The sequence below is a fragment of the Peromyscus californicus genome, unplaced genomic scaffold (genome assembly GCF_007827085.1).
Source record: "Peromyscus californicus insignis strain IS unplaced genomic scaffold, ASM782708v3 Scaffold_10__1_contigs__length_136768540, whole genome shotgun sequence".
NCBI lineage: Eukaryota > Metazoa > Chordata > Mammalia > Rodentia > Cricetidae > Peromyscus > Peromyscus californicus.
In genome coordinates, this window is record NW_026294391.1 from 1,783,192 (window position 1) to 1,802,373 (window position 19,182).

General features: G+C 36.4%; 1 protein-coding gene and 1 long non-coding RNA gene across 2 annotated transcripts in view; one reads left to right on the plus strand and one right to left on the minus strand.

The window, feature by feature from the left end:
• Positions 1-11,104, plus strand: part of LOC128107783 (uncharacterized) — a 33,742-nt gene extending 22,638 nt beyond the window's left edge. The window contains exons 2-3 of the long non-coding RNA XR_008217216.1: positions 8,405-8,523; positions 10,960-11,104. This is a non-coding gene — a long non-coding RNA (uncharacterized LOC128107783). The remainder of the gene's footprint in view (positions 1-8,404; positions 8,524-10,959) is intronic.
• The window catches only part of Rp2 (RP2 activator of ARL3 GTPase), a 46,504-nt gene continuing 28,079 nt past the window's right edge, over positions 758-19,182 (minus strand). The window contains exons 4-5 of the mRNA XM_052733961.1: positions 8,237-8,322; positions 758-7,694 (exon numbers count right to left, since the gene is read on the minus strand). Of these exons, the coding sequence (XP_052589921.1) occupies positions 7,611-7,694; positions 8,237-8,322 (170 nt within the window). The 3' untranslated portion in view covers positions 758-7,610. The remainder of the gene's footprint in view (positions 7,695-8,236; positions 8,323-19,182) is intronic.

Genomic DNA, 19,182 nt, shown 5'->3' on the forward strand with positions numbered 1-19,182 from the left:
AGACGTGTAAAGGATGGAGTAAGCATTTTTTCCCTTTTGAACAGCTGAGCCCTGGCTCAAGTCAGAGGTGTCTGACTCCAGATCTAACCACTGCATTTACGCACATGGTTGTCGTTTCTTTTCTTTATTTCTGTATTATGCTATATTTAAAATAGTAACGGGAAGAGGGTAATCATATGCTTTGTGGATCCTGGTTGCTACCACAGACTAAATGTAATCACCTTTTAAAGTAACAAAATCCAAGAGTCAGATAGAGACTTGAATGTATTTATACTGAGTAATGGGAAGAAAAACTAAAATAAATAAAAGTAAATTATGAATTTGGGGTTTTAGTTTTCTTATAATGTTTAGACTTACAGCTAAGCCTTCACTCTAGAAAAAAAATAAGGCCCCAAATCTGGAAACGCTGAGCTTTCCTGGACAATCACACATGTTTTACGGATATCTAAGCTCATATCTGAACATCTGAAGTAGAAAGATGTCAAAAGATACAGAGGGTGACAGATCTAAAGGGACCAAGTAATCAACTTCTCCCTTATGTCCAAAGCAAGTAGCTGACTGTTCTTTATCTTAATTCAGCCTAGCATCAACAAATCACCTAAGCTTCAACATAGAAACACATCAGATAAAAATTTAAGTCAGAAATATCTGTGATCTTGTTTCTAGTGAACATCACTGATATTCTTAAAGCTTCCCAGGAGCCTCTGTGGACAGAGATGGTAGTTATTACTTTAACACAAAAGAAATAAAAAACAAGTTTAATGTTGAAAAGTGTTTGTTTTTAATTCCCAAACCAAGGAACGTGCATGAAGAGAGGAATTAATTACACAAGAAGCTAAAATTGTATAATAGATGGTGGATAATCTAATCAAAAACATTTATTAAACACAGATCACATTATTGGACACTAATCTACTCCCTATGTACATAATGACGTCTGAGCTTTGATTCTAGAGTTTGGGGTCAAATAATACAGAATGGGCTTTTCATACATTAGTATAAATGCACATAAACACCTGAATTACCTGAATAATATATTCATAGTTGTTTAGTCAACAGGTCTAGAGTGGGGCTTATTCTATCCAGTTCCTAGGTGATGCAGATGCTAGACTAGAAATACGAGTAGCCAGACAGGCATAGAAACGGGTCCTTGGAAATCTCTATGGAGCATCATGTGAGCATCAAGCAGGGACCAGGTCTTTCTGTCTGTGATTGTTGGAAAGGGCTTCATATGGGAGGTTGAAGTGTTGTTCCCCTAGTAACCACAAGGGGACAGCAAGGAGGCCTACACTGCAGTTCAGTGACTATGGTATGAGCTGGATAGGCCATCCAAACTTTCTGACCTTCAGTTTTCTTTCTCATCTGTAAAATAAAAAAATTGAGAACATTAGACTCTTCACAACCCTAAGAACTAATACTAATGAGAAATAAGGATGGCATGTATCTCAGTGGCAAAGTACTTGCCTAGCAAATGCAAAGTCCTGGGCTCCATCCCCAAACTTAAAACTAGTTGTAAATCATTTACTATCTGTTAATAAGTTAAAGAAGAATAGTATAAAATATTTCATTAATGAGCCTAACAAAGCAAACTACATTTTACAATTGAAAGTGAAACATGCTGTAAGAGAACAGCACTTAAGCCCTAACTGCCACTTATACTTTTTATTCCCTACTCAACTGCCTAGTTGTGGTGAGGTACACGGCCCATACCACTAAACTGTTTTAAAAAGCATCATATCCACTTTGTTCATCACAATGATACTTAACATTTATAAGTTACCTTTCACTTTCAATGGACAAAACAAACATCAGTTAATTAGTTGTCCCACAATTGAAGTTATTTTTCATTAGTCTAATTACAAGTGGACCAGATTAAACTGGAGCAGTGAAGGCAGGTGACAGGAGGATCAGAGTCAGGATGAGAATGCTGAAGGCTCTACCAATTATGTTCGCTATTTATAGGTGAAAATGAACCACCACCAAGAAAGTGAGAAATCACTAAAAAAACCAAAAAGGAAAAAAAATCAGTTTCTGAACATCTTACCACTAAGGGCCACAGTGTCATAAGCAAAGGGATGACCTATAAATGGCTTATCTCTGTTCCTCCCCTACATTCTGTATATACCAAGAAAGAAAAACAAGTCAGCAGCGAAGGAAATACTTCACTTATCAAAAAGGTTTTCAACTATTAAGATTTATGCTGATGTTCCAAATACCTGAGGAAAACCAACTTTTAAGGAGGAAACTTTATTTCAGTCCATGTTTTCAAAGGTTTCAGTCCATGGCCAAATGATCAACTGTTTTCAGGTCTGTTGCAAGGCATCATGGCATGGAATTGGAAATACAGTAAAGCTGTTTACCTAATGGTGCCTGGGAAGCGTAAAGAGAAGGGGAAGGGGTGGTAGTCCAAATATCCCTTTGAAGGGCATATCAGCAATGACCTTCACTAGACCCTATTTCCTAAAAGTTCCATCACCTCCTGGCAGCACCACAGACAGGCTGGTGACCAAACACATGGACTTTTAAAAATTGTGTATAGCTGGGCAGTGGTGGTGCACGCCTTTAATTCCAGCACTTGGCAGGCAGAGGCAGGTGGATCTCTGTGAGTTCAAGGCCAGACTGGTCTATAAAGCAAGCTCCAGGACAGCCAGGCTGTTACACAGAGAAACCCTGTGTCAAAAAACCAAAAACAAGTATATTCTTTGTAATTTCATATATTAGTACAATGTATTTAGATCATATCCACCACCCCCAATTCTTCCCAGGTCCCCCACCACATTCCCCTTTCAACAGTTAGGGGCAGAGTCTCATAAGCCCTACCTTTATCCATGTTGGAGTGTTGACTGGCTTGATCTTGTGCAAGTATCAGGCAGGCAATCACAGCGTTGCAAATGCTGGGCAGGCAACTACAGTTGCTGAGTTTAGGAGTGTAAGGGCTCTGTTATGTTCCGAAGACACTACTTCATAGTAGTCCTCCCTGCCCCTCTTCCTCAATGTTCCCTAAGCCTTGGAGGGGAAATATAATACAGATGTCCCAAACATGGACCTTCTAAAATTTTTATTATTGTCAGAGGGCATACATGTCATGGCACATGTGTGGAGGTTAGAGGACAACTATGTGTAATTGATTCTTTACTTCTTCTACCTTTATGTGGGTTTAAACACAGGTTGCTAGTCTTGTACAGCAAGCCCCTTTATCTACTGAGCCTAACACATGGACCTTTGAGAGATACTTCAGATTGAAGCTATTATACATGACTATCATTCACACAAAGGCTGGCTTTTTCAGTGTTATACTTTAAAAAACACTGTTTTAAGGATCCTGTGCTGTTTTTGAAGTAGTATTTATGGACAGTATTTATGGACACAACACAGAAATCAAAAGATTGCAGGGAACCCAATCCCAATTGATACATCTACATCACACCTCCTGCATCTATTTTTCAAACATTCATTCTTTGGGAATTTCATGTGATACATTTTGAACATGTTTACCCTTTTTGCCCAACTCCTTCCATAACTGCCCTCCCTATCCTCCAATTCCTACTCATGCAATTTTGAGATTTTTTTTCTCCCATCAAGTCCAGTTTGTGTTGCAAGATGGTTTTGGGAGTGTGGCTTGTCACAGCCTATGGTCAACCTACCAGAGGTCACATCATTAAAGAAACCTGATTCTCTCTCTTAGCAGCTATCAAATGCCAATAGCTTCTTAGCTAGTGGTGGGATTTTTGTGTCCACCTCCCCCCCCCCTCTGTGCTGTGATCTTTTGTCTGGCTGGAGGTTGCACAAGACTTGTGCATGGTGTCACATCACTATAAGTTCATGTGTGCAATTGCCTGCCTGTTTGTATCCAGAAAATAGTTTCCTTGATGTTATCCACCACCTCTGGATCTTTCCAACTCCTCTTCCAAGAAGATCCCCGAGCTTTGGAGGGAGGGCTGTGATGCAAATGTCCCATTAAGGACTGAGCACTCCACAGTCTGTTATTCTGCATGTTAACTAGTTGAGGGTCTCTGTGTTAACTGCCATCTACTGCAAAGGAGATGCTTTTTAAAAGATAAAATGTTTTCTAGAATTTTTTTAAAAAAAGATTTATTCACTTATGTATATAGTGCTCTGTCTGCATATATGCCTGTATGTCAAGGACAGGAAATCAGATCTCATTATAAATGGTTGTGGGTTACCATATGGTTGCTGGGAACTGAACTCAGGACCTCTGCAAAAGCAGTCAATGCTCTTAATCTCTGAGCCATCTCTCCAGCCCTTCAATGGGTTTTGAAGGCATCTTGATTCTAGAGCTTGGAGAACTAACAGTATAGAATGAGCATCTTAAATTTTCATATGCATTAAAATCACTTTCCCTTTTTATATAGAAAACTTAAATATAACTTTTATGAGAAAAACAATGTTTAGACATCAAGAAGTATTCAACAGGAAGTAATTTTATTATTGTGTTGTCATTTCTGCTTGTTCCCAATGCTCCGAATGTTCTTATTGTGCTTGTAGAACCTTTATAAGTAGAAATAAACATAATATTATATTTTTTAAAACTAATTTGCACTTTCAGTATTTGTTTAATGAGCTAGGAAAGGAGTACAAAGGTTGATAGACTTGACAATAAAAATACCATCTACTTTTATAAACCTGAAAGAAAGTTTATCACAATTCTTTATTTTTTGAGACAGGCGCTCACTATGTATATAGCCCAGGCTGGCCTGGTACTCAATGCATAACCTACACTAGCCTTGAATTCCCAAATGCTGGGATTACAACTGTATATGCTACACCCAGCTTTTTTTAAAAATATGGAAGAGAAAGATGCCTAATCTTAGCAAATATTCAGTCATAATAAAATGTGACTTATTTTAGCAGAGAAAACATTATGCTAGAAATTCCTTATATTAAAATGTTTCTTTTCACTTCTTCAGAGTACCTTGTGTATATACACATGCACATATATACATCAAACACATATACACTCACTCAGCATATAGTTCATTTCTCATTAGTAGGAGACATAGATTAGACCACTTTATTTTGTTTTTAAAATTAAAAATTGTATAATGAAACACCCAAAAGCAAAATAAAAATTGTATCAAATCTTGGTACATGTATGAATAAATATAGAAGTACTCATCAAAAAGTGTTAACCCATTTTAAATTTTTAACATTTATTGCAAAGCACATTTTATAAACACTAGATAAATTTACATATAAAAGCTACACATAAATATACAGATCCAAAAGAAAAATAGCAGTACTATTAATGCATGAGAAATAAACTAAGATATTTAAACAAATATGACAATAAAAATCATTTTCATTGCTATTTATTTTTCATGAATTAAAAACTACTCAGAAATGAAATGTAGTTAGTATATCATGATTACTACCAAAGTTTAGAATTGCAGAAACAACTAACATAGAACTAATTATTTTAAAAATCTTTCAAATATTCAATAGCCAACTGACAATTATTAATGTCAATAAATATCCAACATCAGTAAAAGTTCTTATCTAACTGCGTAGACAATATTAGGCTTTGGTTAACAGGCTAAATTTGGTGGGAAAAATCTTAAATTAATGTCTCATTTACATTTATTCCTGAGTTTTTGAACAATGCTACAGATAAGATAAAAAACTCAATGTATAGCTTTGTATAACATTGCATTTTAGTTCTAAAAAACAAGTATTGAGATTATTTTAAATGTGAATCATGACATTTAATAATCAAGACAGAAACAAATGTATTTAATTTAGCTTAGCTCAGGGAAACATTAATGCCTCTGACCACAATTTGCAAAGATTATTTGTAAAATATGATAGAAATTCTATTATACTTTCCAGCAGTTTTATTTGCACCTTATGAGATCACATTAACTTTGTAGATGTTGCTTTTATAAAAGAAATGTTCAAATGAAGACAGTCAGCACAAAGCTAGGCACAGTGTAGGTGCTTGATATTATTCATTTAAAATAACAAAGTATTATTTCTACATATTAACAATTCAACACGGTAGTTATAAGTTGACTTAAAGCATTTTAAACATGAAAATACACTTTTAGTAACAACCATAAAAGGAATTTTTTACAAGTGGTCATTTTCAGTCTCAGTTTTATAAAAATAGTTTCAGATTCCTTTAAATGGGCCTAAGAAAGCTGTTTCTATTTGCTGCTAAATGTGATAAGACCAACCTATCAACACCTTCAGAAGTGATTAGTTTAGATGACAACACACCCTAAAGCAGTTTCCCTTGAGAACTGAATCTGTGCATCTGAAGACTGGATCCACCAATGTGTATTTCTGAACAATTCTCATACCTCCTGGACAATTACTATGAACAGATAGATTTGAGAAATAATGATTTCAGGTAACCAAAACTTTTATCATACTTGAACATTACACAAGTAAAAAAAAGGTGGAGATTTTGAATAACCTGCCTAGCTTATTATCAGACCTTACCCAAAAGTATTCCTTACCTAAAAGTCACAGGTTTTGCTCTAGGTCTCTTAACAGTCACAAGAGCTATCAGACAGTAATCACCTCTGTCAAATTTGCTAGTGATTGGTGTTCTATAGTTTTATGTTGCGTATACTTTTTCTTACTAGGAAACAGAAGAATCATCTAGCAATTGTATTTAAAAAAAACAGCCATACTATTTATGAAGTAGTTAGTTCTTAAAACAGCAATGCCAGCATCAGTCAGAAGTATTTGCAATGCTGATTATTGAGTATCTTAGTTTTTTCTTTCTTTTGAAATAGGGTCTCACTATGTTGTCAAGGCTAGTCTTGAACTCCTGAATTCAAGAGATTCTTCTACTTTCACAACTCAAGTAGCCTGGGACTACAGATGACACTACCACACTCAGCTTTCAAATTCCCATTTCTTTAAAAATTTTCAATTTACAAAATAGTATGTCAACTTCATGTACAAAATCTCATTAGTCATATAATGCAAGAAGGAAATGATTATTTAACTGGATATGCATTTTTGAAAAAAGTGCATAGGTTTATTTATCACCTAATAACAAATTCCTCTAAATTAAAAGAGAAAATAAGTAACAAAATACACAATCAAATGAATACCATAGAGCAGCACTAAGGAAAGTTGGAAAGTTTAAATTATCAGAGATTTGAAACATTTTAATTAATATTAAAATTGTGAACTGATAACCACTTGTTTTCTTTCTTTTTTTAAATTTTTTGAGACAAGGTTTCTCTGTATAGCACTGACTGTTCTGGAACTAGCTCTATAGACCAGGCTGGCCTTGAACTCACAAAGATCCGCCTGCCTCTGCCTCCCGAGTGCTGGGGTTTAAAGCGTGTGCCACCACCACCCGGCTACTTCTGTTTTCTTTTATATGAAAAGAAATAAAACTGAAAACTTATTGAAGGAGGTTAAATAATTTATAAGATGATTAAAACTACTTAATTTAATGAACTATTTTAGATGCTCAAGTAAATGATATGGTATTCAAAGAGTTACTTAAAAAAAGCCTTTAACAATTTTAGCATTAGTAAAAATTACTAATGGCTTTAGAGTAATATACATAAGTATATTATCAAACTCTATATATAAAGGTTGGAAAGGACTTAATACCACAATCCGCTTCAAATCCCCATCTGTATCTCAGCAAAGTTATAGAAGCTGTCAACATCTCCAGATGCTGTCTCCTTCTTTTCTGATACAAACATCTATTTAAAATACAAAATGAACAAAAAATTAGTTCCGTAGCCCTTAAATACCACAGGCCACATCTTTACAGAACAAACTCACGAGTTTAGGGTTTTATTTTTTAACTTTATTTTAATTTTATGTGCATGCATTTTTGACTGCATGTATGTGTGATGAGTGTTGGATCCCCTGGAACTGGAGTTACAGAGTTGTGAGCTGCCATGTGGGTGCTGGGAATCAAACCTGGGTCCTCTGGAACCCAGTCAGTGCTTTTAACCACTGAGTTATGTCTCCAGCCCCCCAGGATTTTATTTTTTAAGAATCTTTTAGATTTATTTCTTTATGTGTATGAATGTTTTGCCTGCAGGTATGTATGTGTACCACGCACATGCCTGGTTTTCTCAGAGGTCAGAAGAGGCTGTTGGACCTCTGGAGCTGGAGTTACAGATGATACTGAGCCTATGGGTTAAAGAATATACTATAGATACAAGTACTATTTGGTTGTAAGGGAAAGGAGATAAAACAGAAACTTAGATTGAGATATAGTCAGTAAGATCTATACCTTTGTCCCATTGAATATCTCATTTACAATAAGGTGACATCCTTCTACAGCACCATCTCCATTAAATTCCAAGGCAATCACTGGACCTAAAAGGAACCCCAAGAAATGTTTTCTTAGCATGAATACAAATATATTGTAAAACTAATTCTTGCATTTCTTTTGTTTTAGATTTTTGACATAGTCTCACTATGTACACCTGGGTGGCCTGGAAGGCACTATGTAGACCTGACTGCCCTTGAACCTTTCTCCATCTTTCTGTCTTTACCTCCTGAGTACTAGGATTACAGGTATGCACTACACCCAGCACTCATTTTTTTATTCTTCCCTGAGAAATTTCCAGTATCTTCATCAGGTGGGAAAGAAGAAGGAGGTAGATAGAAGGGCACATCACTTCAGCTTTTTTCCACTATCCCTATCAATAAAACAAATAAACACTAAGTCTCATCCTATGATGAGCAGTTCTAATTCTATTATAGGACTAGTGTCACATTTTAAAAAATTATGTATGTGTGTGGGTATGACCATGTGGAGTGCCTTGTGGAGTACAGAAAAGGTCAATGGATTCCCTGTAGCTGGAGTTACAGACAGTTGTTTCTGAGTTGCCAGATTTGGGTGCTGGTACCTGAATTCCAGTTCTTTGCAAGAGCAGTAAACATTCTTAACTGCTAAGCCATCTCTCCAGCTCCCTTACTGTCACATTTTCAACTGTTGGAAATTGTCTGGTTTCTTTGGTTTTTATTCTTCTTTTTAAAACAAAACAAACAAACAAAACCAAAGAATCTCCACTCATTTAGCAGTACAAAGACTAGTGGGCAAAATACCAAATGAGAGAAAAACAATCCACGTCAACATACACAAGTCTTACCAGGCATCCTGCCTTTCTTCCAGCTCCCCTACTTACCATCCAAGTTCTAGCCCACCAACTATGGAAATTAACCAAAAGGGAATTGAGGCCAGGCACCAAAGCAATACCTCTTTGAAAGAATTTTCCTTGAGTGTGTCTTAAAGCTACATTTCTTTCTTTTTTTGTTTGTTTGTTTTTAAATTTTTATTTATGTACATTGGTGCTTTGCCTCCATGTATATCTATCTGTATGAGGGTGTCAGGTACCCTGGAAATGGAATTTACAGACAGTTGTAAGCTTCCATGTGGATGCTGAGAATTGAATCTGGGTCCTCTGGAAGAACAGTCAGTGCTCTTAACCACTGAGCCATCTCTCCAGCCCCTTAAAGCTACATTTTAAAAGCAAAGATCAAATTTTTATTTTTAATCCTCTGAATAGAAAGATTTGCACCTCTTTTCCCATCCATTAATTTGAATGTTTTTAAAACCCCCTATGACTTACATTTTGGGTTAAAGATTCATGATTTAATCTTTGGTAAACCTGGACTATAACACAGATTTGTTGATAAGCATGGCCAAGGCCATGAAAATGTGCACTTCAATTAATGTTTATTCAGCTATCACTATATTCCTAACAGATCAGCAGTTTATTTCCTATGGTGATGGAGAAGTTTTGACCTCCAGGAATTTACAAATGGGCCTTGAAAATAGATATAAACTGATTAAACAAACATAAAACAATATAGAATAATAGAGTACTAAGTATGAAATACTAAAGTGAACAAATATGAAATGCTAAGTATAATGTAGTTCTGTGTCCTGGACAAAGCACAAGAATGAGAAAGATCGTATTATATTTGGCACCTAAATAACTGGAGGGTTGCAATTTAATACAGAAACATACAGGAAAGGCAAGCAATATAGTAGTCAACTGTACAATCACCCAGACTTAGAGAGCAAGCTAACTATGAGTTCACAGCACCACAGTATCTGTAGATTATGATAGGTACTGAGTAAAAGAAAAGGTAACAGCTTACATTTTCTTACTCTTGGCAAAAAGGCTCTGTGGAAAATGTGAGTGATAAGAAGAGGGTATCAAATGAAACTTTGCAAGGAGGAATAATTCTAAAGGTAGCCTTCTAGGAAAAAGTTCTTATGTTAGAGAACCTACTCCAACCCAGAGACCTGTTCAAAAAGCTTGATTGTGATGTAAAGGGGGAAATATAAGACCCCCACAAAATGTTTACCTATTGAAGGAAAGTGGGGCGGGGAGGGAGTCAAGTGTTGTGGCATGGGTGCAGGTAAAAATTCTCTCAATGTACCCGTTTATATAACTTGACATTGGAAAGAATGTCAGTATCTCAAAGCTAAAAGTAAATGTGGGGACAAGAGCAGTTCTAAAACTTATAAGCAAACTAAAATAAATGAGTCTATCAAGTTAGTGATATGACCATACAAAGACTTATTCTAAGCAACCTTAGAAGGCAATGTTTTGTCTGTATACACTCAGTGGTATATGGCCTAAGGACAAACTTAAAACTTCATTAATCTTACTCTTGTAGTAAAAGATGCTGTTTATTACAAAACCATTATGTTAAAACAATATTGTAAGAAACCGAAACATTCAGAAATATTATAAAAGAAAAAAATTACCTAAGTCTTATATTGGCTATGAGCCTGTGTAATTTTTTTTGTAATTGTGTTTTTGTGTAATTGTGTTTGGATTTTAGCCCATGTGTTAAAAGCTTAGTTCCCAGCCCAAAGCACTATTTGAAGGTATTAGAAACTTTAAGAGATGGTGCATAGTGGGAGATTTTATGTCTTTGGGGACATACCCACAAAACACTGTGGGGCCTCATCTCTTCTTCCTTTTGTTTCAGGCACAGGGTGAATGGGCTTCTTCCTGACATGTGTTCCCATCACAGTGTACTGCGCCACTGAAAGCCCACAAGAACAAGGCCAATCAGTCCTAGACTGAAAGCTCCAAGAGTTGCAAGTCAAAATAAAACTTTTCCTTTCTACTAAGTTGATTATTTCAGTTATTATTTTTTATAGCAATGGAAAACTCATGAACACATTTGGTAACTGTGAAAGTAAGGTGGTAGTTACAGGGCTTTGTTACATTATCAATCTACCTTTTTTGATTTTTTTTTCTTTTTTGAAACAAGAGTCCCACTACTTAATTAGCACTGGCTGGCCTGAACTTGGTATATAGACCAGGCTGGCATCAAACTAAAGAGATCCACCTGCCTCTGCCTCTAACTTCCAAGTCCTGGGATTATAAGCATGTACCACCATACCAGGCTCTTCTGTCTACTTTTGTTTTTCCCATGACAGGGTTTTTCTAACACCTCTTGCTGTCCTGGAACTCGATTTGTAGACCAGGCTGGCCTCGAACTCACAGAAATCCACCTGCCTCTGCCTCCTGAGTGCTGGGTTTAAAGGTGTGCGCCACCACTGTCCAGCACTTCTGTCTACTTTTTGTATGTAAAAATTTCCCCATTAAAACAAAATACCTGAGAGGTGTAGTTAGCACATGTCTATAATCTTATCACTCAGGAGGTAGAAGCAGGAGGATCAGGAGTTTGAGGCCGGTCTCAGCTACATAGTGAATTTGAGGCCAGTGTCTTGTCACATAGTCCAGGCTGGCTAACAACTCACAATCCTTCTGCCACAGCTTCCTGAATACTGGGATTACCAATGTGCACCATCTCATATGCAGCCAAAATATCTTGTTGAACCAAAAAGCACTGAAATTATCCAAGGCCAATGGAGTATATTAAAAGGATACAAAAGACAGCCTGAAGGGGTTACCAATGGTTAAACATGAGACATGGTGAAATCAGAAGAAATAATTACAGCTTATTAGAACACACTGAATATATAAAAATCCTTGAGTTCGCAATGGTATTTAGACCAAAAAGGAACAAAACTCACTAGACACTACTGGGGGTTGCTAGGGTGCCAATTCATTATTCTGAAAATTGATGCTTATTTTTTCTCTTTATTCTGCTTTTCTGATATGAAACATATTTCAAGTCAACTGAACAGTGCTGTGTACAAGGTGTTCTCATAACATTTACTAATAAATGTAGAGGTGGTGATATAACCAGAAAGTGATCATTTTGTAACTCTTATTAAAATAATTGGTTCAGGAAAAACTCCTACGGTTTTGGCATCCTACAGGGGACTCACATTGAAAACGTCATTACCACCTGAACCTGCTGATGATTCTTAGCATGAATCTTAGCATGACTGAAAATTCTAATCAAACATCATGGATATTTACATTTAAAGCAACAAGAGACAGTGTCACCTATGAAGTATTCTTGCCCCCCCCCAAAAAAAATAAGCCTAAATGTAAACAAGGTTTTGATTTAACTTCTACAAGAAACATAGTGGAACAAGTTAATCCCATGAACACTAAAGGACAACTGACCAAACTTCATTAATAAGACAGAGGCATGAAACAAAAATAAATAAGAAAAAATTCCTGTTTTTTTTTTATTATGAGATACAAGATATAAAACAACAAATTACAAGTGGGCTCACTTTTAGATCTGAATTAAATTAACTGCAAAATGACATAAAGAATATGACAATGAAGATAATTTGCATCTGAGTATTAAAGGATCTTTAAGGAACTACCGTTAACCGTTAGGTGTTACAATGCAGTATGGTTACTCAAGAAAGCATGCTTTAAATTTTGCTTTATTTGAGATAAACAAATATTTGGGAATGAAATGTCAAGACAAAATAAAATTGTATTAAGAATATTTCAGTGAAAAGAGAGGCTAAAGGTTTTTTGTTGTTGTTTTGAGACAGTCTTAACTCTATAACCCTGGCTAGCCTGGAACTTACTATGGAATCCAGGCTGTCCTGAACTTTGTGGCAACCTTCTTTTTTCTCACCTTCCAAATGCAGAGATTATAAGCACGAGTCACTATAGCTAGCAAGATGTTTTAAAAGTCTGACAAAAGTTGATGGAAATAGGGGTTGGAACACATGGGTTCATTAAATTTTATTTTTTAAAGATTTACTTATTTTATTTTAATGAGTGTTTTCCTTGTATGTATGGATGTAAGGTGAGGGTGCCGGATCCTCTGGAACTGGAGTTATGGATGATTGTGAGCCATATGTGGGTGCTGGGAACCAACCTTCAGTCCTTTGCAAGAGCAACAAGTGTTGTTAACCACAGAGCCATCTCTTAAGCCCCAAATTCTATTTTTGAATAGAGGTAGTATGTTTAGAAAGTTACAGAAGATAATTTTATTCTTCCTTAATTATGGTATTAGAGATTGAATCCAGAGCCCTGGGATTGTAAGGCAAGCACTCTACCCCTGAGATGTGTCCCTAGTCTCTCTTCCTTTTTAAATTAGGTATTTATTACTGACAGTTCCTGTTTTCTACAAAGAAAATATAATCTAGAATTCAGAAAGAACTAAATAAGCAGGTGTATTGGTTGATATTCTTTACTAGAATATGGTGAACTTCCAATAAGTGGCTTAATAATTTTCTAAGACAGTTATACCAATAAGACAGGTATGTAAATGCATCATTTTACACTAGGGTAATCCTAAATTTAAGAAAATATGATAATGACTCTTGTATAATATTAGCGGGACCAGCCTTAATATTATACATCCCAGGGGCTCAGGAGAGAGAACTACTAACGGTGAGGACTATTTTCGGGAAATAGAATCTCAGCACACTTAGCTCTATAGTCCACTTGCTTTAATTCCTCTGGCATAACATCCTTTATACACAGCTTCAGTTCTGTTCTTATGCCTAGCTCCTTTCTTGCCTGATTTCTCTCTGTTTATCTACTGCTCACTCTTAAGTTCTATCTTAATTCTCTCGTCTTAATTCTGCCTCATTTAGGTCCTTTTCAGCTTGTTCTTACCCAGCTAGGACTTTCCCATCTGGCTATTCCTCATCTTCCATCTCGTTCCTCTAGTACTCTCTTCTAGCCCTTCAATCTAGTTCTTCCCCATCTCAGTTTGTTCCTCTCAAGTTCTTACCCATCTAGTTCTTCCATTCTCTTTTCTCTTCTCTGTCCCATGCCCTGGAAGTCCTGGTATAAAAAGAGAGGGTCTGAGCTAAATTGTGTAAAGCTATTTACTTAACGTCCACCTCACCTAGGCAGTGTCTCCTTGTGGAATTTACCTTAAGTCAGGAGACTTTCACCTAGGCGGTGTCTCCTTGTGGAATTTACCTTAAGTCAGGAGACTTGCATGTGGGCTGTTATCACTGTTAGTCCTCGGAAGTTGGGCGCCCCCCTGGGCGGTGTCTCCTTGTGGAATTTACCTTAAGTCAGGAGACTTGCATGTGGGCTATTATCACTGTTATCCTCGGAAGTTGGGCGCCCACCTGGGCGATGTTTCCTGTAGTCCTTGAAAGTGGCTAAGAGAGATATCTGATTCCAGAGAAAGCCTTTCCTGAGGCTGTTCTCCAAATACCTGGAATGTGTATGTCCAGAGAGTGATTGGTCCACACTGTTAGCCCTTCTTAGGGAAAAGTCAATTGGGAAAACTATGAAGGCACACATGATTTTCATAACAGAATACAGCTGATATATAACAAGTCAAATAACACCAAAAGCTCCTTGGAATTTGGCTTCATCTGGAGGAATTCCCTGATCCCTCCAGGTAGTGACTTTGCCATAACCAGCTGAGTTCTTATGATATATTCCTGCGGCCTGCAGCAAATGACAGTGTATTCCTTAATTAGCCCTATGTGTCTAATGATGCTTACTGAAATTACTGTGATTACTTCTAAGTGAATTATGAGGTCAACAAGGATACTGATCATGTTTTAGTGTTTCAGTGTAAACTTCATATTCAAATACTGCACAATAGCTTTAAATCTAGGCATCTCAGCTGTCATGAACAAACCACTATCCTGCATCAATTAGATTAGAGCAACAGCCTATCTGGTCTCTCTGCTTGCATCCTACAACAACCAGAGTAATAATAATTGCATTTTAAAAGGACCATGGCATTCCTCTGTTCTAAAACAGCCAGTTAAATATGATCTCTATTTTTCTTATTTTATATTGCTCTAAAAATATGTGACAACTCAAAGCAATAACATTAATAATCCATTATAACAATGCATCATAATAAACATAATAGTAAAAGAAATGATAAGGGACACAATATGGGAAGGGAGATCTGAAAATATGTTAGCAGGTTTTTATACTATGAGTGAAGTTGGAGAATATTAGAAAGTAGATGTAAATTACCTAAATTTTAATTTACTTCTATGAAACTAAATTTTATAAAAACATGTAAAATTAACAAGTCAATAGAAGGTTAAATGGAGTTATAAAAATTTTCAATTACATGGAAAAAGAGGTAACAAAAATGTAACAGAAAAAAGCTAGCAAGATGATAGACTTTGATCCAAATTTATCAATAATCTTCTTCAATATGAATGCTCTAAACACAGCAGTTAAAGGAAAGACTATTAGACTGGACTGAAAAGCAGAAACCAACTATATGCTATCAAAAATTTTTACCTTAATTATACAGATTTGATAAGAAAAAGATATAGAATGAAATACTAATCAAACTAAAAAACAGAGTAATTTTAGATAAAATTGATTTTAGAAAAGGAAGATAATCAGAGATAGGAGGTGCTATTATATAATCTAGGATTTTCCAAAGAAGATGTAAGAATCCTAATACATATGCAATTACTAGACCTCCAAAGTACACAAGGTGAAGCCTCATAGATTAGAAAAGAGAAATACACAAATCCTCAGTGACACCTATAGAGTTCAACATTTCTCTCATTAAGGTATCAAATAAGTAGGCATAAAATTAAGGAGAGAGATGACTTACATATTATTATCAACTAAGTTGACATAGTAGATATTTATATACTATTCTATCAAGCAAGTGATTTTACATTATCCTCACATGAGCATGAAATATAAACAAAACAGACTGTAGCCTGTGTCATAAAACAAGTTTAATTAACTGTAGAAAACACAGTATGTTTGTCTTTTTCAGGGTATATGCACTTGAGTGTAAGTACCCATGGAAGCCAGCAGAGGATGCCCTACAGTTTGAGTTATAGGTATTCCTGAGCCACCCAACATGAGTACTGGGAATTGAACTCGGGTTCAAGTGATCCTAATGACTGAGCCATCTCTCCATTCCCCAATTTTTTGTTTTTCTTTTCTTTTTCATTTTTTTGAGACAGTATTCTAATAGGTAATCCAAGTTGATCTTGAACTCACATATAGCCTATGCTGCCTGATACTCATGATCCTTGTGTCTCAGGAATGTGCCACTATACTAGTTTTAAAAATACTTCTCACTAAATTAAATGTCAAGTTATTTTCTCTATATAGGACCAGAAAAAAATTTTTTAGGCCTTTTGGACTATACATTGCCTGCCACAAAAACACTCTTTGGTTGTAGCACAAAAGCAGCAGAATAGATAAAAGAATGAATATGGCCATACTCCCATAAAACTTCATTTTCTAATGCAGGCTGTGGGCTATATTTTGCCAAATCTTGAATTGAATGAATATGAAAATATAATGTGTTGAAAGTTTCAGGATACAGCTAAAGTCACACTTATAGGAAAAAATCAGTATTAAATACATATACAGTAGATCCTCATTTGCTTACTTGCCGAAATTCTTCTGTAACTACCTCTAAGTCTCTTAAGTGTGTAAAGTCCCCTCCCCATCAATACTTGCTCTCCTTTTGTAGCTGTTCTCAGACATGCTTGCTGTTCATGTTCCCAGCTGAGTGAGCTTCAGCCTTCTTATTTTATTCCTCATACATAAGCAAACATCTTTTCTGCTGTCTGAATTGTGCCTTATTTTCCATATTTCTGAGATCCCTACTCATTTTGGTGTTGACATAGCCCCCAAATTTGGTGTCCATTGTACCTAATTGAGGAAGGTTGTGCTGTGCTTCATAAGAACATGTGTGTACATATGCTTCACTCAGGCATGCTGCTAGCTGTAAGTTTTCAATGTCAAAAATCATACTAAAATCTGTAACTTATGCTCAAACTTTAAGAAGCTAGAGAAAGAACAAATCATACCTAATGTTAGTGAAAGTAAGGAAATAATAAATGTGAGAACAGAAACCTAATGGAATTGAAAAGAAAATTGAAATGCAAAACACTTCTTTGAAACTATCAATAAAATTAGAAACATCACATGAAAAGGTTCTAAATGTCACTAATCATCAAGAAAATGCAAATCAAACCCATGATTAGATATCAACTTCACATACATGTTAGGTGGGCTAGTATCACAAAGAGAAATGCATTGCTGAGGATGTGGAGCAAGAAGAACCTTTGTGCACCACCAGTGGGAATTTAAATCGTTATAGCCATTATGAAAATACTTCTTCAAAAAAAAAAAAAAAAAAAAACAGAACTACCATATAATCCAGCAATCCCACTGCTGGGTATATAGTCCAAAGAAATCAAATCGCTACCCAGAAAAAAAATTCCTGCATTATTGAGGCATTATTCACTATAACCAAGAAATGGAATCGAATTTAAGGGTCTTGTTGACAGATGGGTGGACAAAAAAATGATATGGACTACTCTTGGTGGCTTATGTCTTTAATCCTAGCACTTGGAGTGCAGAGGCAGGCAGATCTCTGTGAGTTCTGGGTCATCCAGGCTAGAGACTGGAGAAACTGCAAGATGCTGGTGACATCATATAAACTAGTGTAGTTATATGATTAGCAAGTTGGGGATGCATATATAGCTTGAGCTATCTACTATCTAGAATGCACAGCACAACCACAACCACACACAGGCTGCATAAGCCTGGAAACCTGAGTTCAATCCCCAGAACCCAGTAAAGGTAGAAAAAGGGAAGTGACTTAACAGAGTTGTCCTCTAACCTCTACAGTTGTGTCTTGGAAAATGCACCCACATACATACATATAATAATAATATATTTTAAACAAAAATTTTAAGATAATTATATGAGGTAACTTGTCAGAGACCAAACATGGACCATGGAAAAGTATTAGCTAGGCCAGAGAACAAGCCCCTGCCCTAAACCAGATGCCCCCAAAGATAAAGAACAGGTCAGGCAGGTCAGGTAGCATAGCAACAGAACAATGGGCCCTGACCAGTGACCTTACCGCCTAGCAGCCTCACGACTTGCACGTAGCCCTTCACCTGCACGTAGGACACGTCGTGCACCCCTTCCCTCCTTCCTGCCCCCTCTCATGCTATATAAGCCTTGCTGAGGAGAATAAAATTTGCAGCTTGATCAGAACCCTGTCTTGCTGTCTTCCTTTCGTGTCTCCCATCCCTCTCATTCTCTCCCACAGGTGGGTCGCCCCCGTTGACACCCCGCTGGCCAGGGCAACTGGCACCCAACTTGACACCCTGCTGGCCGGGGCAGTAACTGTTTGCGGTAACCATTTATAATATATGGATAGGTCAAGTCACTAGATTATATACTTTAAAATATAATGTCTGGCAATTATGTATCAATAAAGCTGAAAAAATTTTTAAAAACTACCAAACAAAACATAAATCTCTAGACTGATGGAAAAAAGAGAGTAAAAGCCTGACAACCTGCATTTGATCCCTGGTACCCACATGGTAGAAGAAGAGAATCAGTTCCCATAAGTATCCTCTGACTTTTACATTTGTCCTGTAGCACAAATGTGCCCCCACTGCAATGCAAGATAAAAAAGTATAGCAGATACCATCTCATGCTGAGCCTAGGCTGTGATGTAAAGAGAAGGGTACTTCACTTCTTCTACAAAACCACAACCCTTCCTAACCTGAGAAAACAGCAGACAATCCCCAATAGAACAGTATTCTTCACATCTACCAGAAGTGTTTCCAAGTTTCAGGCTATGAAAAACAAAAGGTTGAAAACTGTCATAGAGTTGGGGAGATTCAGGAAACATAGCAACTAAAGCCAATGTGGGATCTAGAATTGAATTCTGGAACTGAAACTTGTTGATAAACATCTGGTGAAATGAGAACAGACTGTATTAATTAACATTTTACCAATGTAAATTTCTTGGTTTTGACAAATGTGCCTTGGCTGGTAACATTTGGAGAAGCAGGTAAAGGGTATTTTACAGAAACTCTTG